Source organism: Gossypium hirsutum, chromosome D10 (genome assembly GCF_007990345.1).
Source record: "Gossypium hirsutum isolate 1008001.06 chromosome D10, Gossypium_hirsutum_v2.1, whole genome shotgun sequence".
In the NCBI taxonomy this organism is placed as follows: Eukaryota; Viridiplantae; Streptophyta; class Magnoliopsida; order Malvales; family Malvaceae; genus Gossypium; species Gossypium hirsutum.
In genome coordinates, this window is record NC_053446.1 from 13,665,596 (window position 1) to 13,684,732 (window position 19,137).

At 33.6% G+C, this 19,137-nt stretch overlaps 3 protein-coding genes and 1 long non-coding RNA gene across 5 annotated transcripts; 3 read left to right on the plus strand and 1 right to left on the minus strand.

Annotated features, from left to right (window-relative positions):
• The first annotated feature begins 3,386 nt into the window (after positions 1-3,386).
• LOC107914349 (thioredoxin-like protein AAED1, chloroplastic) lies at positions 3,387-5,938 on the plus strand. The gene is made up of 7 exons (XM_016843244.2): positions 3,387-3,884; positions 3,992-4,038; positions 4,142-4,256; positions 4,913-4,957; positions 5,224-5,283; positions 5,382-5,477; positions 5,570-5,938. The coding sequence occupies exons 1-7, from the start codon at positions 3,591-3,593 to the stop codon at positions 5,687-5,689; spliced, it is 777 nt and encodes a 258-aa protein (XP_016698733.1). The 5' UTR covers positions 3,387-3,590; the 3' UTR covers positions 5,690-5,938.
• Positions 5,939-6,958: 1,020 nt separating this feature from the next.
• On the plus strand, positions 6,959-7,883 carry LOC107916015 (short-chain dehydrogenase ptmH). The gene has a single exon (XM_016845183.2). The coding sequence runs from the start codon at positions 6,969-6,971 to the stop codon at positions 7,806-7,808; it is 840 nt and encodes a 279-aa protein (XP_016700672.1). The 5' UTR covers positions 6,959-6,968; the 3' UTR covers positions 7,809-7,883.
• A 2,939-nt stretch (positions 7,884-10,822) lies between these two features.
• LOC121222422 (1-aminocyclopropane-1-carboxylate synthase 9) lies at positions 10,823-12,627 on the plus strand. Its single transcript, XM_041103155.1, has 4 exons — positions 10,823-10,975; positions 11,053-11,184; positions 11,267-11,427; positions 11,522-12,627. Exons 1-4 carry the CDS (start codon positions 10,829-10,831, stop codon positions 12,564-12,566), a joined length of 1,485 nt encoding a protein of 494 aa, XP_040959089.1. The 5' UTR covers positions 10,823-10,828; the 3' UTR covers positions 12,567-12,627.
• Positions 12,628-13,335: 708 nt separating this feature from the next.
• LOC107914350 (uncharacterized) lies at positions 13,336-17,950 on the minus strand. 2 transcript variants are annotated; one of them, XR_005919693.1, is made up of 2 exons: positions 17,465-17,950; positions 13,336-15,747 (listed from the first exon to the last, which is right to left on the minus strand). It is a non-coding gene; the product is annotated as an uncharacterized lncRNA (long non-coding RNA). The 2 variants fall into 2 exon arrangements; XR_001688792.1 differs by having other exon boundaries at positions 15,874-17,950.
• Positions 17,951-19,137: the final 1,187 nt, after the last annotated feature.

The window sequence follows — 19,137 nt, forward strand, 5'->3', positions numbered from 1 at the left end:
CCATGTAATTCATATGTGTCCCTGTAATAGTCCGTATTGAATTCTTACCATTTCAGATCAGAATATTACCCGTTGAACCATTCAGAATATCGTTGGATACTTGGGATAGCTCACACATAGTGTGCTAAACTGTAATCCGTCAATTCTTGTACATGTATGCTCATATGAGCTATGAATCGATATGCTCTCACGAGCTGTAAATCGGTAAGCTCATATGAGCTGAGAATCGGTAAGCTCTCAAGAGCTGAAATCGGTAAGCTCATTCGAGCTGAAATCGGTAAGCTCATTCAAGCTGAGAATTGGTAAGCTCTCACGAGCTGAAATCAGTAATCCCTAATGACATGTCATTTGTATCCTACGAAATCCTAAGGTTCAAACGGGGCTCGGTAATCGTCAAAAGTCGTTGGATTTACATCGTTTCATAACACGGTAAATTGTATACTAATATATATTGATTAAATCACAATATAATCATATATTAACATTAAATTTAATCAAAATTATACAAAATACAGTTCATACGAACTTACCTGGCTAAATTGCAGTAATCCAAAATTTAATGGCATTTTGGTAATTTTCTATTTTCCTTGATTTTCCACCCGATCTCGATCTAAATTAATAATTTCATTCAATATGTTAGTTTAGACAATAAAAAAATTCATTTCATGCAATTTGATATTTTTACATTTTTACAAAATTACCCCTAAAATTTTACTTTTATGCAATTTAGTCCCTAAGCCCAAAACATGCAAATTAACCATTTTACCCAATATTGAACCTATCCAAATATTTATGGCGTCAAATACAGCACATTATTACAAAAATTTCACATCAAGTCCTTATACTTTTACTATTTTAACAATTTAGTCTCTAATTGAAAAAATCATCAAAAATCACTTAATAAAATATTTTTAAATATCAACCAAAATTTAAAATTCATCATTTAACATATAAAATCACAAGTTTCATCAATGGAAACATTCAAAATCTTTAAAAATTTCAAAATCGAAGGTACGGATTAGCTGGACCTAGTTAAAACGATATCAAAAACATAAAAATTAAAAGAAATAAACCCTAATTTAGCTAACATGCAAAGGAGGACTTGGCCGAATGTTTAAGCTATCATCCATGGCTTCCTTCATTCTCCAATTTCAGCAAAACTAAAGAACAAAGATGATAGTATAATTGTTTTATTTTTAATATAATTTAATTTATCAAATTACCATTTAAACCTTGATTAATAATTAAAATAAACCTCAAATTCAAGCCCATAATTTTCCACTAACACCTTGAATGGTCTAATTACCATTTAAGTCCCTTTTCCTTTATTCAATTACCCATTTAATCACTCAAATCAAATAGCGATCAAATTTTATATCTTTTACGATTTAGTCATTTTTAATTAATTAACTATCGAAACGTTAAAATTTTTCAACAAAACTTTAATACCACCTTAATGGCACTCTTTAAATATTATAAAAATATTTACGGCTCAGTTTATAGAAACGAGGTCTCGATACCTCATTTTCTAAAACCACTTGACCTTAGGGTTTTACCACTTAAACTTAATTAATCCTCGGAATAGTATAAATTATCAAATCAAAAACCTTTTCAAAGTCACAATTAACTCGTAAATATTATATTTAATATTTATGGACTTATTCATCGAATTTGATGACCCGCAACCACTGTTTCTAACACCACTAAAAAATTGAGTTGTTACATATATATATACCAAAATTTTAATGTGATATGGCTTTTATTTCATTGGTGCCATCTTAATATAAGTTATTCAACCCTTTTAATTATATTTTCATATTTATTTATTATCTAATTTACATATCAAGTATGTCCTTTTTCCATTTTTGGCATTTAAAGTATTTTTCGTAAAGGTTTGGTACATTATATAATTTATATTAACATTATTTTTTAAAAGATAAATCATTAATTCATTTAATTAATGAAACCATACAATTTAAGAAAAAAAATAACAAACACTCGTTGTAGATGGTAAATGACAAGCTCTATCAACACAATAAAGGCTTTAGCCTTAGTATCAATAGAATATTATAGCACGTTAACAATTGGTTTTGTCACAACTCAAGCACGACATATCTAGAGTGATTGCAAGCACTTAATACGATAAAGAAACCAACCCCAGATGGTCCAAAGCGACAAGCAAAAATCGACAAAGTCAAGCATTCACCAAACTAGAGAGGACGACAACCAAACTATTCCTAAAATTACTTGTAAAACTAAGGTTACATGCATAAGCAAGACTAAAAAATGTGCCACAAGAATAGACAAAAACTTCCAAAACTGAAAACTTATTAAACAATGGAAAAACAAACAAAAAACATATAAAACTTAAGACAACACGAGTCCAAATCGACTCATGAAATCATTTATTATTCTAAAATATTCTCAAAACAAAAATAGTCTAAGAAGCTAACGAAAAGTCACCCACTTTTTAAGAAAAAACTGCTGGTGTTCTGTAGAGTTTTAGCGAATGACAGGCGCGGTCATCTGTCTATTACAACTTGTGAATACAAAAAATATACCCACAAAATAGATCTACAAACTGAAAAGAGAGAAGATACGAGGAGTAAATGAGAAAGAAGAAAGAAAGGGTTGGTAGGAGCGAGACTATAAAAATGTTCACTAAATTTTGGTGAAATTTTTTTTTCACTAAATTATGAAATGTTACTTTTTAGTCACTAACGTTATCGACTTATAACGTTTTGGTCATTCGTCTGTTAATGGTCGTTATAGCCTTAACGGAAAAGTGATGTGTCACATTAATTCAAGAGTCAATATCCAATTTGATCCCTAAACTATAGTTAAAACATTCAATTTAGTACTTTTATAACATTTTTAATAATAATTTTGAAATTTTAATTAAGAATTCTAAAACTATCAAAAAATTTAAAGTTTCTAAAATTAATTATTATTTTTATATTATAAAAATATTTTATAAAATTATAGTTATGTTAAAAACTTAAAAAATTATAAATCAATGGTGTGATTTTTCATTTCTTTTTTGAAATTATAATTATAATTATAATTATGTAAAAAAATCAAAGAGATATTTATGAGTATTTATAAAAAATAAACTTAATGGTTTGATTAACGGTTGAACTAAGAAAAGTATCAACTTGAAAAAGAAAATAGATTAAGTACCACTTGTATAAAAAAATATTTAAATACCAAAATATGAAAAAAAATATTTAAATGTCAATTTATAAGTTAAACCTTATTTTTTACAATATTAATATAAAAACCTAACTTATCAATTTATAAATTTATAAAAAAAGTATAATTTAATAAAAATGAAAAATGTGAAATTAAAGGAAATTAAATAAAAGAAGTCTTATATTTTTATTTTCAGAATTTCGATCACCCAAAGAAAGAAATGGTCAAGTGGAACTGTGGAAGTGGTTGTTCCCCCCCCCCAAAAAAAAAAACATCCACCATACATATTGCCCAAACTTCCTCCACGTAAATAACGAATACAAGACGCGATACACCGCCTTCGACGGTTGCTTTAACTTTCATTGCTCCGTGAAAAAAATAACGAACTCCAAAAATCTATGGCGATGATGACTTGTTCAAGGATTTTTCTCTGTTATTCAACTCCAAGATCCCAATTCCCTACAGTCATTTCTTCTCCTTCTCACTTCCTTACTCCAAAGAAAGCTACGTATAAATCCACCAAACATATTACTTTGAACGCCAACGGTGGTAACTCTCGTTTCATGGCCCGAGTCTCTTCTTCCTCTGCCGCTGAATTCCCCACCAACATCGGCGATATGCTCAGCGACGTTACCATTTTCACTGCTTCGGGTCAACCCGTTCTGTTCAAAGACCTCTGGGACCAAAACGAGGTAGTAATAATACTTATTTCTATGCTTGAATTTTCGATCCCTCTTGTTTAAAACAAATAATTTCTGGGAACCCAAAGTTCTTAACAAGCAGCTTAATATTGATTCAGGGAGTAGCGGTTGTTGCATTTTTGAGGCATTTCGGATGCTTTTGCTGGTATATATGTACATATTTAGGAGCCATCTTTGTTAATTTAAGAAACTAGATTTTCTGTTGGGTCTTTTAAGTGATTAATTTATATTATACTTGTTCTTGGAAGTTGGGAACTTGCTTCAGCTCTGAAAGAAGCAAAGCCAAAATTCGACTCAGCTGGTGTGAAATTAATTGCTGTTGGGGTTGGTACTCCTGATAGAGCTCGTATCCTTGCCGAGCGGGTACTTATATTTTTTCCATTACTTTTTTTTTTCTTTCCATTACTTGAGTTCTTCATAGTCTATTCGACAATCTAACTTATGAAAGCTTTAAATGGGAGACCATGAATTTTGAGTCTAACTCGTTTGCTCAATTAGCTGTTTGTAGCAGTTCGTGCTTAATCTTTTCGTCAGGGTTTCCCTTAATCGTTTATGTTACATAATTTGGAAATATGTTGTCAACTTTCAAGGCTTTAACATCTAAGAAGCTTTGATAGAATAGTTTAACCTATGGTTATCGGACTATTCAGTTTTCCTACACCATCCATATTTGGATATAGATGTGAGGTATGATCCTTCGAATATATGAAAAAGCTTAGAAAATTTTGGTGAACTTGTGCCGGATCCCATATCCGATACTTACCTTTGAGTCTAAGTAACATAGAGTTTAAACACTTGAAATGTCTTTTCATCTTTCTTATTCTCATATGATTAATCAGATAGGTTGTTACTAAAAATGTAACAATTGCATCTTTTGAGTAGATACGAATGTGTGAATCTTCTTTCTTATGCAAATGTGTGAATCTTCTTTCTTACTAAAAACTTGGCACTCTCAGTCATCCGTGAATTTCTGCATCTGCCCATGTCCTCTTTAACAATTGCATTCATGGAATTTGCAGGTACCATTTCCAATGGACTCCCTATATGCTGATCCTGAACGTAAGGTAATGTGTTGCTGGTTTTACATCTTGAGTTTGAGTATTGGGTGCGCATATGTGTCTGACATAGATATGTTCAATATTTATCAAGATTTCCATGTATTTGGAGGGTCTTTGGAGGATAATACCCTTATACCAGTGTCTAGATATGTTTCGGAGATGTGTGTAAAACACAGGACACTCATAGATATGTTTTACTTATTAATCATGCTCATTTAGTTGAATTTCCCTCTTTTTGTGATTGCAAGTGTTGAACATCTCTTCAATTTCAGGCATATGATGTTCTGGGTTTATACTATGGTCTTGGGCGCACATTTTTCAATCCGGCCAGTGTAAATTCCATTCTCAGCTATAAGGAGTTACTTTTGTTGTTCATCGAGAGACGATGTCTCATTAATTGATTCGTATAAATTTTCATATGTATGTACAGGCAAAGGTGTTCTCAAGACTTGACAAAGTGAAGAAAGCTATGGAAAACTATACCATCAAAGCAACTCCAGATGATACAAGCAGTGTCTTACAACAGGTTTGAGAATTTGCATCAACATTCTTCGTAATTGGTGTTTCAGTTAAGATTAACCAGCTGATCATTCAGGTTTGATTTGGTTCTTTTATCAGGGAGGGATGTTCGTATTCAAAGGTAAACAATTGTTGTACGCACGAAAAGACAAAGGGACCGGAGATCATGCTCCCCTAGATGATATCTTTGATGTTTGCTGCAAAACCCCTGTTGCATGAAGTGTTCCCTATGCTGTATATTCTTCGATCGTTCTAGGCAAGCCGGCTTCTGATATCGGTATATGCTGCAAATTCTGGGTTATCGTTCCGAACACATCTTATTTGTAATCCAGGCTGCAAAATATTGCCTTCAATAATGTTGGAAATCCTACCTGGGATAGTTTGATATATGCAGTTTCTCATGTAAAGCATGTTATGATAGGAGAAAGAAAATCTATGAAAACCTTGATCAAAAGAAAGTTCAATTTATGCTATCAAGTGATAAAGTTTAGGGGCTGAAACATATTAATTTGTTTTCATAAGGTTTTGCATATGAACTTAGAAACAAGTATGTTTAATTTATCACGCACAAATGTTATATTTGGGCTTTTCTCATATATGTGTGAGTTTAAGTTTCACCATATAAATTACGCACTAGTAATTGAGCTTGTAAAATCCTTTAAAAAAAATTAAGGGTCAATTAAATTACAAAATAATAAGTTAAAATATATAGTTAGTCTTTGTAATTTGAAAAAATTTAAGATTTAATTTATGTATTTAAAGAGATAAATATTAATTTTTTTATTTATTTAAAAATTTTAGTCTAGTCAATTTGAAGTTTGGATTAGACTAGTATGATTGAAAAAAATCAAACATGATAAATTGACAAGTTTTGACAAAAAGTACGAACAATGATAATGATTGAACTAAGATTTTTATATTGAAAAATTAGGAGGATTGAATTTTAACTTTTAAAGATAAGGATTAAATCTCCAATTCTATACAAGTGCAGGGACCAACAGCATATAATAACAACAATGCAATTTCAGATAAGGCTTATGAGTTATGGGCCAGGCTAGGTCTATTTTAGGGCCATTTATGCTTTGGCAAACCAGCACTATGATTTAGGCCGTTGATTAAGTTTTCAGTTGGGCTTCCCGTAAGATTTCAAGAGATGAGATGAGAAGAATCCTTGATTTTTGGATCTGAATTGCATTATAATTTTTTAATGGTTGCGTTATGTGGAAAGAAAAAAGGTGTTGAAGATAAACTCTTATATATGTTAAAAAACAAAGATAAAAGGCCTATATGCATATAAGCTAACAAGCTAAGAAGCTCTAATTTTGCCGGCCAATTTGCTTTGAGCAAGCATATGCGTTAAGGCATATTCTTCATCTAGATTTATGAAATAAACAAGAAAAGCAAAGCCTTGTCGTATCCGACATTCTGCCTCACCAACAATCTTTTATAAATGAAACATTCTTAATATAATCAAAGAAGAATATGAACACGACCTAAAATGCATGAACCAAAGGTTGTTCTAGTCACCGGTTGTGCAAAAGGTGGCATCGGATATGAGTATTGCCGGGCATTTGCTGAGCAGGATTGCCGGGTCATTGCCTCCGATATCCCTCGACGCAAGGATGACATGCTAGATTTCGGTTCTGATAAAATCGAAATGGAAGAGCTTGATGTTTCATCAGACGAGAGCGTATCATCAGTTGTGAACGGCATTATATCCAAGTACGGTCACATTGATGTGCTTGTAAATAATGCTGGTATAGGAAGCACCGGACCGTTAGCCGAGCTTCCGTTAGATGCAATCAGGAAAGCTTGGGAAATCAATGCATTGGGGCAGCTAAGAATGGTGCAACAAGTTGTGCCTCACATGGCGTCGAGGCGTCGGGGAGTTATAGTTAATGTAGGGAGCATCGTTGGGAAGGTGCCGACACCATGGGCAGGGTCATATTGTTCTAGCAAGGCTACAGTCCATGCCATGACCAACACTTTGCGAGTTGAATTAAGGCCCTTTGGCATCGATACGGTGCTTGTGATGCCTGGTTCTGTGAGGTCGAATTTCGGAAACTCTAGCCTCGAGAGGCTGGGAAACCATGATTGGAAACTTTATAAGGAATTCAAGGAGGCGATTGCTGAGCGGGCCAGGGCTTCGCAAGGTTCAAAGGCAACGGATGCAACTATGTTCGCTAGGCATGTGGTGAAGAAGGTTTTGAGTCCTAAACCACCAAAGCAGATAGTGTTCGGTCACATGACTGGCTTGTTTGCTGTTCTTTCATTGTCCCCGCTTTGGGTTAGAGATATGTTTTTTCGAACTCGTTTCAATTTAAATAAGAAAGTGTAATTAATTATAATTGCTTGAACATAAATATCGGATACAAATATATGTCTGATATATATATTTTTAAGAAAAAATATCCAACACAAATACTTAAAAAAAATGTACTAATGAAGTTAATGATAAATTAATTACTGGTATTGCTATGTTTATGAATCACTGGTATCTATGAAATTGCATAAAAATGTACAGACTTTCCTTTTAATAGTGAAATTAAGGAATTGCAAATTTTGATATTCAATTTTAACAAAATTATTCTCAAGTACCCTAAGTAATATAACTTATATATGTATATACTTAATGGAATTTCATTTCAACCTTTTAAAGGTTCTACGGGCACGCCATTGAAACGCCTCTCATGGTTTCTTTGCAAACTGATGGGAGATTTAAACACCTCATTTGCTATTTATATCAATATATTTATCTTCTTAATCTAGTTCATGAATATGCCATAATCTACTTGTTTATGGTATAAACAAGACAAGCGTCACATCTCAACAAAATCTTATATAATTTTTTAAAATTTTGTTACATAAAAATTTCACCGACATTATAGGTGTGTCATAATTTAATATCTATCTATATTTGTATTAACTACTTCATTACATTAGTGTCACGAGTTAACATAATTCAATTGAGATATTAGTAAACACACTTTTTTCTATATTTAAATTAACCCATATATCAATGTCACGGGTCACCGGACAACAACTAAGTTGAGATATTAGTAAAATGTCTTTTTATATACAAAATAACAAATATTAATATAAGGACGTTTAGGGTTTAGAATTTTTTTATCTTTTCATTTTTAATAAAAATAATATCATAACGGGATTTGAACTTAGGACACATATATATCAAACTTTTAATTTGTCATTTCAATCAAAGCATCATTTGATTTTTTAATAAATATATTTGTGACATAAACATACCTGATGTGAGTAAAAATTATTATGTAAAAAGTTTATAGAAAAATAAACTTTAATTGAAATGTGAAATTTTGAATCTCGTCCTGATTAAAATAAATTTATATTAAAATTTATTAGATATTTAATTAATTTTAAATTAAAATAGTGTCTGGTAATAAAAAACTTAATAGTGTGTATGTATATAATCACTGACTGCTGCCCATTACTTGAAAACCATTTGTGAATTTTGCTAATATATGGACAGAATCAATGTTGTATGAAATGAGGCACTTGGTCAAATAAAAGTCAATGTGGGTATAAGTAGGCTGTTATATTGGATGTTGCATGATTAAAAATACCCAACTTACACGCTATGAAAACACATTCACTTTTATTAGCTCTTAAAATTTTTTTTGGAAGGATGGATCAATTTTGGTTTGATTAAAGTGAATATTCTTTTTAAAATTTGGAATTAATTATGATCAATAAACCAAATAAATAAGATGATTTTGAATTTCAATCTATTCAATTAAAAGTTTGGTAATATAATGAATATTTTTTAGAGGGAAATTTATTAATTCTCATATAATTTTAAGAAAAAAAAAACAAACATCCGTTGTACACATTGAAGGATAAGCTCCATTAACACAACAAAAGTTTCAGCTTCAGCATCAATAGAACATTATGGCGCGTTTGACAATTGACTCTGTCACAACTCAAGCATAACATATCAGGAGTGATTGCAAACACATAATACAATTAGAAAACCATCCCCGAATGGTCTAAAGCGGGGGCATAAATCGACAAAAGAATCGAGCATCCACCAAACTAGAGAAGACGATGACAAAACCAACACTAAAATTACTTGCAAAAGCAAGACTACATGCATAAGCAAGAGTAAAAAGAGTACTACAAGAGTAGACAAAAACTTCTAAAAGTGAAACTTATTAAACAATAAAAAACAAACAAAAAAATATAAAACTTAACAACACGAGTCCAAACCGACTCATGAAATAATTTATTATTCTAAAATACTCTCAAAACAGAAACAGATTAAGAAATCAACGAAAAATTACCCACTTTCTAAAAACAGTCGGTGGTGTTTTAATGATGATAGACTCCGTCATCTGTTTATTATAACTTGTGAAATACTCAAAAAATAAATTTGTAAACTAAAAAGAGAGAAGATATTTGGAGTGAATGAAAAAAAAAAGAGAAAGAGGGTTGATAAACAGGAGAAAAAAGTGGGTGGTAGCTAGGCTCGAGGCTAACACCGCCAATAGACAAAAAAAAAAAGAAAAGGAAAAGACAATCAAACCACTTAGAGAGAAAAAGTTTTAGGTTTTTGAAAAAGTTTATAATGAATATTTTTTTAATTTAATTATAATAGTATATCTATTATTTTAAAATAATAAAATGTAATATTTAAAAGAGTCGTAACTCAATCCGAAAATTTCAAAGCGGCGGCTAGATGAAGGACATCTTGAACATGAGGGTTGGATTGGTTTTTCCTTTTTCCTCCATAGGACAAACAAATAATTTGGATAAGAAGAGAAATTGTTTTTAATTTTTGGGATTTCCGTAACCTTTTCATATCTCATTTATATAAAAAGAAATGTAGATGAAAATGGAAATGTGTGGTAGAAACAATTATTTTTCTCTTTATATTCAATATATTATTATATAAAAATAAAAGCTAATGGGTGCAGGCGGACGCTTCTGTCCCCTTAATTCGTTATTAGACTTTTTTACAATATTCTATAAAAAAAATAGTAAATAGATTATCTTCTAAAATTTTATAATATAATTATCTTTTATTGTTATGCCCAAAATAAAATAATTAGCTTATCTGCTGTTTGGTAAATACATAAAAAACCTGTCATTTATTAGTTCTCTATTTCTATCTCCAATCAGTATAGTCAAATGCGGCCCTATTTTAAAACTTTGGTGCCTTATGCATGTATATATATATCTCCATTTGCAGCAGACCTCACCATTACTTACACTTCTTCCCTCTCTTTCTCTATTTTTGTTCTTCTTTTGGCTACTATTGATCTAAACAGGAGCTTATATTAGAGCTTTTTAATTCCATTTTTCTATAGCTCAAAGAGGCCAAAAATGGGGTTATTGTCACGGAAAGCCACTTGTAACACTCATGGGCAAGATTCTTCTTACTTTCTAGGATGGCAGGAATATGAGAAAAACCCCTACAATGAAGTCAACAACCCTAATGGTATTATCCAGATGGGTCTTGCAGAAAATCAGGTAACGAGATTTTCTTTTTCTTTTCTTTTTTTAAACTGAGTTTGATATCTCAAATCTTAATGGATTCTTTTTTGTAGCTCTGCTTGGATCTTCTTGAACCATGGCTGATGAAAAACCCGGACGCACTGGGTTTGAAGAGAGATGGGATATCCATATTCAAAGAGCTTGCTCTTTTCCAAGATTATAATGGCTTCCCTGCATTTAAAAGGGTAAGCTTAGCTAATTAAAAAAAAATATCCCATAAACATATTAGAAGATAATATTTGGGTTATTGATGATTTTGATGAACAGGCATTGGTTGATTTCATGGGTGAAATCCGAGGAAACAAAGTAAGTTTTGACCCAAATCATGTAGTTCTCACTGCTGGTGCAACCTCCGCCAATGAAACTCTCATGTTTTGTCTCGCTGATCAAGGCGACGCTTTTCTTCTTCCTACGCCATATTACCCAGGGTATATCTTTTGCTTTCTTTATACCTTATTTTATGCATGCATGAAAACATGCGTCATTCACTCATACATTCATCATTTTCTCCCCCCTTAATAGTTTTGATAGAGATCTGAGGTGGCGAACTGGGGTTGAAATCGTACCCATACATTGTACGAGTTCTAATGGCTTCAAAGTCACTTTACCCGCCATTGAACAAGCTTATCGACAAGCTCAGAAAAGGAAGCTGAGAGTGAAAGGGGTTTTAATCACCAACCCTTCTAACCCATTGGGGACGACAATGGCGAGAGACGAATTGGATTTACTCATCAACTTCATTGAAGACAGACAAATTCATTTAATCAGCGACGAAATTTACTCCGGCACTGTTTTCACCTCTCCATCCTTCGTAAGTGTAATGGAAGTTTTAAAAGATCGAAATCTCGATCAAACTCAAGTCTGGGAAAGAGTTCATATTGTATACAGTCTTTCTAAAGATTTGGGTCTTCCTGGTTTTCGAGTTGGTGCTATTTACTCCAACGATCCCGTCGTTGTCTCCGCCGCCACTAAAATGTCCAGTTTCGGCCTTGTTTCTTCTCAAACACAATATCTACTCTCTGCCATGTTACTCGACAAGAAGTTCACGAAAGAATACATGGCCGAGAACCACAAGAGGCTTCAAAAGCAACAAAAGGACCTGGTTTCAGGCCTGGAAAAAGCCGGCATTAGGTGTTTAGACAGCAATGCCGGGCTGTTCTGTTGGGTCGACATGAGACACCTTTTGAAGTCCAACACGTTCGAAGCGGAAATGGAGCTGTGGCAGAAAATTGTTTACCATGTTAAAATAAACATTTCGCCTGGTTCTTCATGTCATTGCATTGAACCAGGTTGGTTTCGAGTTTGCTTCGCTAACATGTCGGAAAGCACCCTGAAACTCGCCATCCAACGGTTGAAATCCTTCGTTAGTTCCATCGGCATGAAGTCCCAAAGCCACCAAGAGTTGAAAAGCTTAAGACGGAAAGCCCGCAACAATTGGGTTTTTCGGCTTTCCTTACAATCTTTCTATGATCGGGAACAAGACACTACAACAAAAGTTAGCTTTAGCTACCGACCACATTTCATGTCCTTGTCTAATATTGCAGCCACATTAGATGCGGCTGCATAAAATAAGAATATCCGTAACATTTTTAAATGTTGTTAAATTTAATTGAAACCATAAAAATTCTCCTTGTGAATAAAAAATTTATACATAGTCAATAAAACAAATTATTGTTAAATGGTATAATTTTACCAATTTATGTATTTGAATTTTTTGATGTAATGATTCGAAGATAAATTTATTCCAATTTTATTTATTATAAATATTGACGTAATTTACACTCAATTATTGATATTAAAATATTATTAAGCTGAGAATATCAGACGAATTTAGAATAAAATGATCAAAAAAGATATCAAATTTTTTAATACCAAATAAAATAGCTTAAATACAATTATGGCGTGATAAAATATATAAATACAGTATGAAAGTTAGATAAAAAATTATTGTTCAATGAATTTCATTTATTAAGATGTCTAATTTCTCTATTTAAATTAATTCAATAGGGTTAAGTGTTTAAATCAGCCATATCTATTTTTTGTAAGTTAGATTAACTTAATTTAAAATTCAATTAATATATTGTTTTAGCAAACTAAAGATTTTTTTTTCTTTTTAGATATCTACGCTTATCTGGTTAGTCAATGAAAGAGTCATGCGTTCACACTTCACATTTTGGCTACCATATATATATTTATAAATTTTAAAGGGTTAATTTTAAAATTTTTAAAGTGGGTTGAGAACTAGCCTTTATAGAATAAAATTAAATTACTTTTATATATTTTCATAATATTTTTATTTTTTATTTCGATATTCATATCTTATTCACAGATATATATTTTTGGTGAAATAAATAATTACTAGTCTAAATTACATAAAAATATTCTGAAGAGAACAAAATCCCTTATCTTATTAGAATCAATAAAAGCTAAACTCACTATAAGGGGAGAATCTAAAACTTGCCAACTCCTCTTTCTTGACCAAAGCCAACTTAGCTAAGCAGTCTGCAACTTGATTTTGCTTTCTAGGGATGTATATCAAAAGCCTCTGACCTTATTGGGACAAAATGCTCTGTATCCTTCTGATCAAAGCTGAGTTCGAAGAAATAGAAAAACTTCATTGTATGGCTTTCACAACTTCTAAGCTATCAGATTGAATTAACACCTTATCGTAACCTCTACGTTGAATGATTTTAAGTCCATCTAGAATTCCTCAAAGTTCTGCATAAAAAAATGAACATTTCTATAAAATTTCTATTATATCCAAAAACTCAATCTCCAGTCTCATCCCGCACTATTCCCCCAACAGCTGCATTATCAGTATGTAATTGAACAGCACCATCTATATTCAACAAAAGCCTTTTCTCACTTGCTGACTCTCCAATGTAAGTCTCACATCAGCCATTCGGATCAGCATTGATGTCAGAAAAAAATTGTTTAGCCTAGCTGCTCGAAACTTTAACACTGTAGGATATTCCTTGAAATATAAAAAAAGTTACGGTTCTTCCATAAACGCCAAGCAAGTATACCAAAGAGGCACGACCAATTGGCTCTTCCCTCGTGTCTCTTGGTAGTGTCCTGCATATTAGAATAGATCTAATCATGTAAACTATTCGAAAAAAAGTTCGTTCGATGACTTACCTGGATGACCTGACTCTAGATTACCTTAGCGGTTGTGCAGTCTCTAAGAATATGTAAAATATCTATCGGAGCATGACCACAAAAAGGACAAGAGGAATCAGCTGCTAATCCCCACTTAACTCCTTCCACATTGATACGAAGTCTTTGTTTCAGAACTGTCCATAAGAAAAAATGAACCCTTTGAGGACCTGGCAACTTCCATGCATACTTTTATTTATCATCTTTAGCACTCCAAGATTCTTCTGTCAAAATCCTATAAGCACTTTTGACAACCGTCAAGGTATGGCACCAACTCTATCATTCCCCTCAAAAGGGTGTAGAGGAGGGATACCCATAATACGTTGTACCACATCACCCGACAACCAGATTTTGAAGAGATCTAGGTTCCACAAACCTTTCTCATTCACCATTTCATTGAGTAGACAATCAGAATCAATATTGACATTGGCAGGTATAAGTTGAATCAAAGGTCCTACCCTCGGAACCCAATTATCCGTCCAACATCTAATTCTATCACCATTTCCCACAGACCAGATTAGATTTTCCTATAATAAAGGCCAAACTTTGAGAGCGATTTCCAAAGAAAAGAGCTCGTAGTTCGTGCAATACAATCTAAAAAATTATCATTTAACCGATACTTCGACCTAATTACTTGGACCCATAAAGGCTCATTATCTGAAACTATATTAAACCCAAGCTTCAGCAGGAATGATATATTTTGATCTTGAAGTTTTCTAATCCGAAGACCACCACACTCTTTGGGTTGGCAAATAAAATGCCACCCAACTAAAGACATCTTTTTTTTCCCTCAAAGGAACCCCGAATGAATTTTTTCACCAAAATCTCGATCTTGTCATAGATTGATCTAGGAATCATCATGGACTACAAGAAGTAGCTAAGAATGGACATAAGGACTGACTGCGCTAAAGTCACCCGCCTGACAATATATAGTTGTCTAGCATCCCAACTCTACAACTTTCAACGCACCTTCTCAACCACAAAATGCATGTTACTATTCGTGACTCTCTTATGAAAAACAGGAGCTCCTAGGTAGTGCCCAAGATCTTGCACTCTTTGGAATCCAAGTGTGGAACTGATCAAGTAAGCCATAGACTCCTCCACCCATTTAGAGAAAAAGATGTTTGTTTTCCTAGCATTAATATTATGGCTGAAAACTTCACAGAAACCCCCAACATCTTATTGAGTATCCTACCATGCTCCAAATTTGCTTTGCTGAAAATGACTAAATCAACTGCAAAGAATAGGTGGGAGAGGGTCGGTCACGAATGTGACAAACGGATGGGGGTTCACATACTATTAGAAATAGTCGATTTAAAATAATGACCGAGCCATTCCATACAAAGCACAAATAGATAAGGAGAAAGTGAGCAACCCTGACGAATACCCTTGGCAGGCCTGAATTTAGACAATGAAACTCTATTCCACAAAACTTGCATCGTGGAGTTAGAGATAGCAGACATAGTCAAATTTCCAAGATACTCTGGGATACCTGCTGCCTTGAGAGAGACCTTAATGAAGTCCCATCTGACACGACCATAGGCTTTCTCGAAGTCAATCTTGATTGCCATCCACTTCCTCTTGTTGTTACTCTGCATAGAATGAACCACCTCTTACGCAATTATAATATTATCTATGATGTTCCTTCCTGCAATAAATCCAACTTGTTCCTATGTAATAATTTTAGGAAAAACACATTTGAAACGATTAGCTATTACCTTCATGATCAGTTTATAAAAGACAGAACAAAGACTTATAGGGCGAAACTGAGCAAAACTTTTCAGGTTGGAGACTTTAGGTATGAGGACAATCAAAGTATTATTCAAATTAGAATCAATGTTCCCCCATTAAAAGCCGCTTTCACCCAGGTATAGACAACTCCTCCAACCCTGTTCCATTACTTTTGAAAGAAAAGGGCATGATAACCATCACTGCACGATGCTTTAAGCGGAGCCATGTCAAAAAGAGTAGTCTTAATCTCATCATTTGTGACAGATTTTCCCAAAAAATCCACATCAATAGAGTCCAATAGTGGGAATCTACTAGCAAGAAAACTCCCCATAGGCCCAGGGACCTCTCCATACAAATTTTGAAAGAAATCGTTCACCACTAACTCAATGATCTCTGTATCATAAATCCAATCACCACTAGAGTTATGGATAACAGTAATACGACTTGATTTCCTTCTTTATAGTGTACGTGCATGAAAAAACTTAGTGTTATGATCACCCATCTTTAGCCAATCGCATTTCGACTTTTATTTCCAAATGAGTTCTTCATGATAAAGCACATTTTTCAACTCCTGTCTAACACTCATTTCGGTTTGAGCTAACTGATTTAAACCATGAGAATCCATGCGCCGCTGAATATCTGTTAGTTTATTGATCAAAATTTTCTTACGAACGATGATGTGACCATAAATTGATTTGTTCCAATCCTTAAGTTTAGAAGTAAACTTAGTCAAAGCATCAGACATATTCCCGCTAAAATTCCAACTGACACCCACAAAATTCTCAAAATCAGGATGTTCAACCTACCTAGCCAAAAATTAGAAAGGCATTTCTCTAGGTAAGTTTGACTTTGGATTAACAGATAAGAGAAGGGTTCTGTAATCCGACTTAATCTTCGGAAGATAAGTAACCAAGCAATTCAGAAATTTACGCACCCAATTAACATTACCCAACACACGATCCAATTTCTCAAAAAGGCCTCCTCTGTGCCAGGTAAAAGCAGGGCCCTTAAAACCTAAATCTTGGAGCTCAGCCATGTTTACAAAATCACCAAATTGAGGACACCTTCTCCCACTAGAATTACCCCACAATTTCTCGTTAGGACATAAAATAACATTAAAATCTCCAATAGCAATCCAAGGAATGGGTCTTAACAGAATCATCATACTCAAATCCTTCCAAAGATCTTTTCACTTCTGCCGATTAGGACTCCCATATACGAAAGAGACAAGAACCGGTAGAGTAGAAGAAACAGACCATATGTGAGTCAAGATGAACTGAGGATGACTATGAACCACCTCAAGCCGAATGCAATCTTTCCATCCCAACCAAATACCCCTTGAGTATCCAATCTCTTTAACTTGATGAGAGCACTGAAAACCCAACTTTGCTATAATGTTATTGGCTTTTACTCAACTAACTTTCGGTTCTAATAAGCTAACAATATCTGACTTATAATCCATGTTATATTCACGAAAAATTCTTGGAAACTTAACGTTAGCGCACCTCTGACAATTCCATGAAAACAATCGTAAAATTCATAAATAAAATTAAAAAAATAAGATGGACAAACCCTTACTGTTGATGGGAAGAACCCTCATTCATATTCGAAGCTGCTGCTCCTTACGGTCCTTTTTCTAATTCAATCACCACCTGAGAAAACAGGAGATCTGCTACCACCTCCATGGACTCAGTTAAAGGAACTTGGGAATTGCCAGTAGATTTAAATCGACTTCCCTTTCCTTTTAAAACATTACTAATTTTCCAACCACCACGAAAAGCATTAAGATTACCCACTATTTTCTTATCATTGGCACTTGAAGGAAACCCATATTTGGAAACTATATCATGCTTAGCGGTAGAATTATGTAATGTTTGGTGAGCATCACCCCTAAAAATAATGGCAGAATGTTTACCTAGGTCCAGGACACCTTTGATTAGCTGGACTTCCTCTCCTTCAAAAGCTAGGTTGGCTCTCGTTTTAACTCCCACAATTTTTCCATCTGGCTTAAGTACCTACTTTTCGAACAGAGTCGCACCTGCACCAAAAGAAGAAAAGGGTACAGTATTTACCTTATTAAGACACGGGGTAGGAAGAAACTGACCAATAAATTTATTAATCTCTAGTCCAACAGACTGTGTATTGCTATTAGAGCCCATTGTGATCAAATTTGCTCCAGACAAACCCAAAATCCCCTGGCCCAACGCATCCCCCAGTCCTTTATTTAATTGTAGGGCCTTCAAATTTTTCTCGTCATCAAAATCCATTATCAGTGCCTCCGCCCTAATTTCATGAGTTTGGCCCACATTAATTAAAGCATTCCTAGTCTCTTTGTTACCACCAGTAACCGTTGCTGACTTTTCAGAAACGGTAATAGGGGTTAAATACGTAAAAAATTATTCCCTTTAATATTAGGTTCTATAGAATCCCTTTTACCCAGATTTGAGCAATCAATTTCCTTTTCCATATCCTTCAAGGCTCTAAATTTGGAGCCCAAAAATTTCTCACCTTGAAAGTTCTTACCGAAATTTTGGGGCTCCCTAATTTGTTTCTTAACTCTGCGCTCAACCAACATCCATGGTCCGAAAAGGTCAGTTTCTACCGCTGTAGCAGAATCCAGAAGTTCCTTTTTCGACAAGTTGTTCCTTTCTACCAGCGCAGCCAACGACTCTTCCACTTTCCCACAACTATCATTGGAGTGTCCATATTGACCATAGGAGAAGCATACTATCGGCAGAGATTCATATTCAATTCATTGTATATTTCCATTAATTAAAACCTTAAAAATCAAAGGCCTCTCCAAGTTCACATACACTGCCATTTGAGTGTACCTACCTCTAACTTTGTTGTCTGTGTTTAGATCTAATTTTGCCACCTTTCCAACCATTTCGCCTATCTCCTACAACTTTCTTCGTGTTGCGATCGCTGGTGAGGCCAGCGCCGCCATCAGGAAACTCTTTGAGAGAAACACTTTTAGCCATTTTAAAGTGATTAGGGCCAAAAAACTAAATCCACCTAAATATTTTTTAATACATTAAAAGTTGTAACTATTTATTAAATACTAAATGTCATTTATTTGCACTAATTGAGCAGATTCCTTACTAAAATAGTAATGTTATTGAGATATATGTGAATAGTGTTTTTTTTCCATAAAACCAATAAACCATCATTAACTAAGATTATTTTGAATTTGGATTTAGATTTTCCATAATAATTAATTACTTTTTAACTAATTCAAAATCTATTATGCC

Excerpts from the sequence above, each read along its gene's own strand:
- LOC107914349 (XM_016843244.2), top strand. The coding sequence starts at position 3,591 with ATGGCGATGATGACTTGTTCAAGGATTTTTCTCTGTTATTCAACTCCA. Across the intron at positions 4,039-4,141 it reads CATTTCGGATGCTTTTGCTG|TTGGGAACTTGCTTCAGCTC; the intron begins GTATATATGTAC and ends TGTTCTTGGAAG. Across the intron at positions 4,958-5,223 it reads ATGCTGATCCTGAACGTAAG|GCATATGATGTTCTGGGTTT; the intron begins GTAATGTGTTGC and ends CTTCAATTTCAG.
- LOC107916015 (XM_016845183.2), top strand. The coding sequence starts at position 6,969 with ATGCATGAACCAAAGGTTGTTCTAGTCACCGGTTGTGCAAAAGGTGGC.
- LOC121222422 (XM_041103155.1), top strand. The coding sequence starts at position 10,829 with ATGGGGTTATTGTCACGGAAAGCCACTTGTAACACTCATGGGCAAGAT. Across the intron at positions 10,976-11,052 it reads TGGGTCTTGCAGAAAATCAG|CTCTGCTTGGATCTTCTTGA; the intron begins GTAACGAGATTT and ends TCTTTTTTGTAG. Across the intron at positions 11,185-11,266 it reads GCTTCCCTGCATTTAAAAGG|GCATTGGTTGATTTCATGGG; the intron begins GTAAGCTTAGCT and ends TTTGATGAACAG.